This window comes from Plasmopara halstedii (assembly GCF_900000015.1).
Source record: "Plasmopara halstedii genome assembly, contig: Scaffold_179, whole genome shotgun sequence".
Lineage (NCBI taxonomy): Eukaryota > Oomycota > Peronosporomycetes > Peronosporales > Peronosporaceae > Plasmopara > Plasmopara halstedii.
In genome coordinates this window covers 162,196-171,400 of record NW_020187100.1, presented here as the reverse complement: position 1 = coordinate 171,400, position 9,205 = coordinate 162,196, and the positions used below count along the sequence as shown (strand labels likewise).

Genomic DNA, 9,205 nt, shown 5'->3' with positions numbered 1-9,205 from the left:
AGCCACATACCGTATTCTTGTTTGGGTGCAGTCACAACATGCCCATCTCGTGTGACACCTTCTTCTGTTACCAGGGTACGTGTACCCCGTTACAACAGACCTATCGTTCTATACTAGAACCAGTATGAGTGTCGCGGATCGCAATTCGCTAACTCCAAGAGTACCCACAACCTTAACTCAAGGCAAATACACTTTTCCGTTTAAATGTAAAGCGCATTTCTTTGTTTTATTTTGTAGCAGAGTAACCTAAATCTGAATCTATAGGATTTCCTAAGTGTATAGTATAACCTATAATAAATGCATAACTATTGGCAGTCCCGCACGTAGTGGCTTCTTGTTAAGGTGCAGTTACACCATTGTGTGGTCATACCATATTGTGCAACCCACCCCTTCATACCAGGGTACGTGTAACCCCGTTACACTCTACCCCATCGAAATTGTAAGCACCCGCAATTTACATTTAACTGTTGCCTCGTACGAGATTCGCATGTCCAAAACACTTCTACGTCCTCAGGTCCTTCTTCACGCATTCTCTATTCTGTGTCTATGATATGAGCAAAAACCAGCCTCGCTGGTTCCGAGAGCGTCTGCGTGCAAAGCCTTTTTTTGCCTCCCGCACGCCAGACACGCTTCAAGGGACCGCATACCAAGCCCTCGGCAACCGAGCGCCGCACACTGCGCCCTCATAGGCGACGGTTTACCTTGTCGAGGATTCGGAGGAAGTCGACGACGAGCCAGATACTTTTTTCCCAGATGAAGAGAAGAGGAGGATGAGGTACGCCAGCGGCGCGACGTGAGCTCTGCTCGAACCTTGCGGACGCCGTGTCCGTTTCCCGACTTCTCGACTTCCGGGGGGAAGTGGTATCATTACCAATCGCCTCGACGAGACACAGGAGTAGCAGCTGAAAGCTGCCCGCAGGGCGTCTATGCGCGCGCATCCACGTCCATTCCTAGACCTGCGTGTGGAATACGGCTTCCGCTCGTCGGTCCTGCTACAGAAGGGAATGACGCGATCACTCGATCGTTATGCATCTACGTAGTCGGGCCCCCGGCCACTTAACAAGCCGAGCTTGACTAACGAAAAGCTCTCCGAGTTCGCTCATTGTACCCTGAGAATAGTAATAGATAAGTACCGCGCTCGACTTCGCGCTCGAAGAGGGGGCACTCCTGTACCCGCAATGCGGACGATTCCTGTAGTGCTCGCCCCTGGCGAAACCGCTTGCAGATGATGATGAGCTCTTTGAGCGATGGGTGCAGCGGCACTGAAAATTTTCCTTGCTGTCTAACTTACAGCGGATCCACAAGGAGGTGGGCGTGCGCGTGAAACGCCATCTTCGTTTCGAGTTTGCCAAACTCAAGGCGCAACGCCGACTTCCTTCTTAGTGTCGCCCTGCGACTTATGGGTTAATCGTTCACGCTTCCGCGAGCCTGTGGTCTCTCACACGGGTGGGTTTACGACCACAGCAGCTCAGATACATAGCTTGAGCTTAGCTCATGGCCCTTCGACTTCACTGGCTATTACCGAGAAGCGCAGGCGTACGACGATGCAGAACGTCATGATCCCTCTGATCATGAGCATCCACGACGTCTGGGTAGTGGCACCTCAAATTCGCACGAGATCTCGGAGTTTGGGTATCCCCTCCACCTCACAAGATACTAAGGATGACCCTGTCGACGACGTCGACCCACAAGACATTCCATGTGATAGTGGACACCACCGTTCTCGTTGGGAAGAGTAGGCTGCGGACGATGACGACTTGGTCGATCGTCGTCCAGTGACTCGCGATGCTCTACGAACTCTTGAGGACGAGTCCATCGCCATCGGGGCTGAGGTCGCATACCCTGAGCAGAAGACCTCGAGAACTTGGAGCTTTTTGTGTACCGACTGCCTCACGATGAGGACTATCGCACTTTGCCGGAGCGGCCCCTAGTCGTCGAGCAGACGAATGCGTAACTTCGTGCGACGGTGGAGCGCCTGGCGCAGTTGGAGATGGTGAACGTTGCACTCCGTGCTCAAAACGAGATACTGCTTCAGCTTCTGGGTGGCCGAACACTTGTGGGCGCCGGAGCGGCGCTTCCGCGCCCACTAGCGCCGGATCCAGGTACGGCAAAAGCAAGCCCACATAAAACACCAGGTGGGTGAGTATCCGTTTCGGAAGGTTTAGCGTATACGCAAGGCCCGCATTGCAAAAGATCCGATAAAGCGTGGACAAAGCTTCTTCTCAAAGACAGTAGAAACTGCATGTGTTGGAAGGTATTTGGTTGTTGAAAATTCAGTATACTGATTAGCGGCTCTCACACGTGCGCACATATGTGCTCGTCCATTTGTACAGCTTGCCCCCCCCCAGAGATGAAAGCTTACAGAGCTCTAGGTCTTCTCAACACCGAGATAACCACTGTGTGGGTTGCCGAAGGCCTCAGAGAGGATACGGAACTTCATATCCTTATCGTGAGGAGCCATAATTCGTGGCGATCCATCGAGTCGGTGCTATAATACAGCAGTCTATTACTCAACGAATTTTGGTGTAACCTCGCGACGACAACTTCTTGTCTGAGTTCCCAAACACTTTGCTTTCGAGAATCCGTAGCAGCGCTACACACATATCATCACCCGCGTATGCGGCGCGGATCAAATCTGTCACTAACGACGTCCCTATCGTGACATGAGCAAGCTCTTAATCCGGTCTGCGTTGTCACACATCAGCCAAAGCATTCTGCTATTCCCAGGCTTATACTTCACCTCAAAGTTAGATTAAGCGAAGAAGGAAACCCACCTGGCCATCTTTGCGAGAGGTGGGGCGACTGAGTCGTAGTGCGTAGTGACGCACGATCGGCGTAGATCACAAATGGCTTGGTGCCGAGCAGGTGTACCTTGAACATGACAAATGCATACTATATCGCAAGTAATTTCTTATCGTGGGCTGGACACTTTTCTTCGCGGACTTTGGCTGGCGAGCTTCAAACGCGATCACCCAATCTAACTCCTCGGCGTCTGCTTGCGGCAGTGCAAAGCCGGTGGCAAAGTCCAGAGCGTCACACACGACATAAACGGATAATCGGGTTCTGGCAATGCCAGTATCGGTGCATGAAAGAGACTGTCTTTGATCAAAAGCCTCCCTATGCTCGGTATTCCAACACCATTCCGCATCCTTCTTCAGGAGATTCGACAATGGCCGAGCCATTTCCGCATGATTCTTGCTATACTTGTGCAAGTAGTTGACGAGGCCAAGCCACTTGAGCAAGTCCTTTTCGTTCTTTGGAACCGGCCAGCCCACAATGACCTTGACCTTAGCAAGATCCGTTTCCCAATAAAGCATTCTCAAAAGGAGGATTTCTTCGGCACCGAAAATGCACATGTCTGCATTAGCATATAGCTTATTCGTGTGCATGCACTCGAGCACCGGTCTCAAATGGACTATTTGGACCTCTTCATCCGTCCTCTCGTGCTCCGCACGACTGTGAGAGAAGATGCCATCGAAGTATGGTTGTGCATACGCCCTGTTGGGTCTGAACAACTGCGTCGAAGAACACTTAATGATGCCGGTGCATTTGACAGCCATTAAAGCATCGCCAGCCACTCCCAAAGCATGTCGCTCGGAGTACTCACGGCTGTCAGCGGAATATCACTCGCTCTCATGAGCAGTTGGTAATACCCATCAACCAAGTCAAGTGCACTGTACTTTGTACATCCAGCTGTGATAGTCTAAAAAATCTTCCCAGTTAGGTGTCTGTACCAAAATGGTGGCAGCGTTGAGCTTATTGCAAGCGTAAACAATCTGCCACTTGCCATTCGGCTTCCGGACAAAAAACGGGGGGTGTCGAATGGGGAGACTTGCTGTTACGTACCACTCCTGCGTCGTGACTCGAACTGGAAAAAGCGTCAATGACGTTACACTGCCTTGGGCAGGGGTCATTGGCGTGTTACGCAGTATTTAATCCCCGGAAATAGGTCGATCAAATGACGCACACCTCGGTCCAGAAGTAGGACCGACGGCGGGTCTTTGGATACGATAGTAAGGATCCAGGGAATTCTCTAGAATTGAAGAATCACTTCGTGCGTTCAGCACCCTCTTGGTGTTCTCCAGAACAGCTTCATCTAGAAGCGACGACGAGTTGTTCTCTTCTTCCGGTCATATAATGACCACTTCGGCTAAGTCGCCTGCCCTTAAGGCACCGCTGAACCTTTTGAGGGAGCCCAAAAAGAGCATCCATCGCTTGACAGCCTCGAGGTTGACGTCCCCGTCGTACCGTTGACGAGGGTGTATAGCTGTGCGCTATCGTCTACGATAGACACATTCTGGGTCCGGGTCGACCCCCGGCGTCTTGCAACTAGCCTACGGCGTCGCCGTCTACTCTCTACAGAGAATTTACATCTCGGTGAGGCCAGTGTGATCTCGCACTCAGCATCGTCCGGTGTTAGCTCCACTTCCTGCTCCACCTGAGCCCTGGTCTCTTTTACAAACTTCCGATGGAGATCTGCTAGCTCCACAGTCTTCGTCCAGTGGATATCGTCCACGCGCATCTGAGGGGCCTTGCCCACGATGTCTCAAACCTCGTCCGACCATGTCACTATTGACATACAGCAATTGCGTTTAAACGTAAGCAGTGCTCAGGTGCTTCGACGGGGCCGAGGCATCGAGGGCGAGGCCCATGGCCGACCACGTCACGCATGGCCTGCAGCGACTACTTCGATACTTGAGCAGCGCTCGATGCCACTCCATGTTCAGTCAGCGAGTCACGCTCGAGACTCCTGTCCAATACACCTTTGGAGTTCGACAGCTCGGATACTCCGATCTCCAGCACGTTGACTATCCCGGTCCGATGCCCGCGCCAATTGCGTTTCTACCTTCTAGCAGAAGTGGCTTCATGACCCACCAAAGCTCCACCAAGAGACGTACGTAGCGCTCAAGGTCATCGGCCCTCCAATCGATCCATGGTTCATGGTGTTCCAGCCATGAGATACCAAAGTTGAGGTCATACCATGAATTTAAGTCTAAAACTTAGTAGAGTTCCACGCTATCAAGGTCAAGAAACCTGACAGTGAGGTCCACAGTTTATCCGTTGATAAGCGAACAGTGACGATGTCACTCAACCGCTCTATCAGTGTCTCAGCATACAGCTGGCTTCCTTCAATCTTGGGGCGTCGAGCATAATTGACGCCCCGGAGTCGACCAGGATTTTTCATGGCTTCTTAAAGCCCTTCAACGACCAGCAAGCCCGGGTTGCATACACTATCCGTGTTCAAGAGCACGGAGCTCGTCGGGGCAGAACCCTGCCGACCTCCACATTCTTGAGGCTCAACAAAGCTCAGTTCTTACCCAGAAGACTGCTCCACGCCTACTGGGTGTTGCGTTTCCCCGCGACAAATTATAAGACTGGTAAGAAGCGATATCGGTTCGATGAAGCGTGATGCGCCTTGCGAAGGGGACAACCAGTCCAAAGGTGACGGGTGCCTCCACCGTCGGGTGTTCAAAGACTACCCGGCAGCTCGGAGCTCTGCCTCTTTTCTCTCATCATAGCTCAAATCCATTGGCTCACTAGTCAAAATCTGAGGCAAATGCGCATCTATCCACTCTGTCGTGATGATGTGCGGGAAAAAGGCTGTGCCAGTCCATGGAGCTGGTTTACTCAAATGTACAGCACCCTTCGGTGTGTCGGCGCACCTCTTGATGTTGTCTTGGTAGCATTGAGACAAGCATTGCAAACTTGTATGCGGGAAGCCGTTTACATTAACCAGTTTACGTGGATCCATAATGCAGGGAATTTTTTCTCTTTAGCGAAACGAAGTTATCTTGTGGCATCAAACAGACTTGTTGGTTATGACGACGATGACATTTGCAAAGATCCAGGGTTTGTGTGAAAAAGGAGGGTGTCGATTTAGACATACTTGGCTTGAAAGCGGAATGGTTGATGTGAGTGGTCAATCCGTTATCGAAAGATGGTAATTGATACCTCGTGATATAGATTAATCCCAAATAAAAGCTAAGTCTCCACAACCGCGTGAAGAAAAATGAATGATCACGGAAGTGATTACCCCAAAGTAAAATCAAGCCTTCCCACCCGCGTGAAGATTAAGCAAAATATTGCAAAAGCAATTACCCCACAAGTCTTCTTCGTCTTGCGCCTAAAGAACTAAGTTGATTCTGACATCAACAGAAGAAGGAAGACATGAAATGTCTCGCGGCTTGATGAGTCGTAAAGGCAGTTATTTTAGATAATATACTCCACAATCGCGTGAAGTACAACCTAATTAGCTCCGCTTACCCAATCAATAAGTTGAAAAGCATTGACAAAGTCAAAAAGTAGCTTAATTATTACTATAAGTCACTTAAGTTGAGAAAAAGTCAATCACAGTGAATAAAGCCAAAAGACAGTCGATCAATGCGAGCAAAGTTGAACGTAATTCTCTCCACAGTAAACTAGTTAAAAGGGTCTTCGATAACGTGATGATTCCATGCATGCTTGAAAAAATTAAGCAAAAACTTGTACCGATGTGAGTTCAGAATGCGTGAATGTGTTAAAGCCTTGATGGTACGCTGTAAATGCAAGCGTAATATTGTGAGGCACTGTCGGAAAATTGCCATAAAGTGAAGATAAGGCGAGTCGTAAATTGCCTTATTACGGACAATCCAGAACGTTCGAAAGATACAGCATTGGATAAAGTTAAGCAGTCGAAGCGGTAAGTGAATACCATAGTCATGTTGGCGGTGAGGTTAATGAGGAATAAGGCGTGGTCCCATTGATTAGTAGTATCAAAAATCCATTGAAACGGTAGGAGAAATAAACGCCATATAGTATTGGCTGTGTAGCATTCCTGTAGTAAATGCTTTGGGGTTTCTAGTGTAGAACAACCATGAACACAGTTAATGTCTTGAGTGTGCCAGCTAAATTTGTATCGAAAATCCAAGCCATTATGTTTCAGTCGGAAAAGAAGGTCAGAGAAGACGGGAAGAATATCACATTGAAGCTTGCGCAGTGTAGACCAGTGATTAATAGGTGGATATATTCTATTGAGTCGTAAAGACTGCAACCGTTACTACGGTGGTAAACTTGACTTTAGAAGACGGCGAATCAGAGTGCTGGTGGTGTCTATAATGTTTTGGCCGTCAAAAGTCCAGATATGAAGTGCAGCAAGCATTCCTTCAGGGAGGCACGGGTATATGATGAATGTGCCATAGTGGTATGGTGCACTTTTTCGTGGTAAAAGTATCTCTACCACCCTTGTTAGTGCACGCGCAGTGTTGATACTCAAGCCTGATAGTGTCTCACGTAGTCTGAATGAGTCAGGGATAAGTATTGACATGCTTTTCGATGTAACACAGCCAAAGTATTTTGCTCAGCAGTAAACCGAAGAAAGGTGTTGTTCCAAAGTGGCCAAATCAGCTTAGTGAACACCGGGCTAGTGTTCACTAGTTTAGACAAAAGTCTATTACTCCATATTGAAAGCGCTCGCTGCCAATAAAGAGGGACGTTTTCTCATCGTAGTAGTCGTAATTGATTGTAGGGGCATGTTGAGAAAGTCTAAACTCTTGCCTTGACCTTGTAGTGCACTATCGAAAGCAGCTCGAGCTGAAGTAAACCACTTGGGTGGGGAGTCCAGATTGACTCTGCAGTGTCGGATAAGCTGACGTATTAAGTTGACCTGAAAGAGTGCGACTGTATCGGCAACAGTATGAAGGCTAAATCCCCCAGCATATAATGAAATTGAGTGCCACTTGCTGAGAGCTTAGCTTCGAACTGATGAACCATGAACTCACGGTGATGGAGTGTTGTTAACAAAGTCTCTCAGCGCTTGAATACTCAGAAATACCACAAAAATTAATTGTATCATTGTCTTAAGTAGTACGACGCGGTCTTGTAGCGTATGAGCTCTCCAACGCCACGCAACACAAAGGTGCTGAAAACGAAAAAGCAGTTAACTGTAAGCTGGGCCGGCACTGAAGACCCACAAGCATACCTAAAAGTGTGGTATGCTCTTCATTGGTAAGTACACGGGTGTCACAGTCGCGTAAGGCGCTGAGTAAAGAGTACTCAGATTTCTTCCAGGTTCGAAAAGAGAATATAACAGTTTTGTCCATGTTAACTGCATACCAGTTGCAGTGCAAAATTCTTGAACACGTGCCAGAAACGTAGGGGCTTAGATTAAATCATTAACCACCCCTGTAATGTCGTCTGCGAAGCTGAGAGTGTAATAATAAGTTTCACGAATTTTTATTAAAAAAGATTGATTGACCACTCGAAGATAGCACAATAACGGTTCGATAAATAGAACAAAGGGCCCTGGCGAAAGTAGGTTTCCTTGTCGACTCCCGCACCCAAGCTGAAGTAATGTGAACAAGAGTTACTAATTAAAACTTGTACTATGTACCCAGTAAGATGTAGAAACCCAACGACGGAAACATTCACCATATCCCCAGTGTTGAAGAACAATATCAAAATACCTGCCAGGTGACACTGTCAAGAGCCTTCGCAAAGTCGAGGCATATGGCACCGGCGGGAGTTCGTGTTTCACAGGTGGTGGTATAATGTTAGAGATCCAAAAGATACCTTATTGCATGGCGAATGTCACGACCGGGTACAAACCCAAATTGGTCGTCGCCGACAAGCTTAGGTAAAACTTGTTTGAGTCTGTAAGCCAGAGCTTTAGGCCCAAACTTTGCATCATTATTCAAAAGCGTGAGGGGACGATATTTCTTTGGGTCTGAGCGACCACCCCTTATGAAGAAGATAAAGATAGGCACAACGTTGAAACTCTGTCATACGAACAAGCCGGAATTTACCATAAATATCAGTTACAAAGCTCGTGCTCAGTCAGATAGAAAAAGCTGGTAATACTCAGCCGGTAAAATATCAGGACCTCGGCTCTTCCCACATGCTGTGTGCTTGAATGCATAGTAGAAATTATTAGCCGTAAGCGAAGCATCCAATGCTGAAGCTTGTAACGAGGTCGTCTTCCGCTTGTTGTGCTTCAAAATGGACTGTAGTTTGTCCAAGTCAAAATCCTCAGGAGTAACGTCGAGATCCCTTGAGGTGGACTGGAATTGTGTACCCCAGTATTCCCGATGTAGTGACATTATGACGTTTGGGTCCCTTGAAATTTCCGCTGGTGTATCGACCGAGAAAATAGAGAGCGTAATTTCTGCTGAAGTTGGAGCCCGAAAAGAATTCTTAGGAGGTGTTTCACTGTATCAATATCTGAGTTAAG

The 9,205-nt window shown here is 48.2% G+C and overlaps 1 protein-coding gene across 1 annotated transcript; it reads right to left on the bottom strand.

The window, feature by feature from the left end:
- Window positions 1–8,528: 8,528 nt before the first annotated feature.
- PHALS_02197 (Reverse transcriptase domain) lies at window positions 8,529–8,783 on the bottom strand (the record flags this gene model as incomplete). Its single annotated transcript, XM_024719146.1, has 2 exons — window positions 8,529–8,715; window positions 8,767–8,783. 2 exons carry the CDS (start codon window positions 8,781–8,783, stop codon window positions 8,529–8,531), a joined length of 204 nt encoding a protein of 67 aa, XP_024572657.1.
- Between the last annotated feature and the right edge of the window lie 422 nt (window positions 8,784–9,205).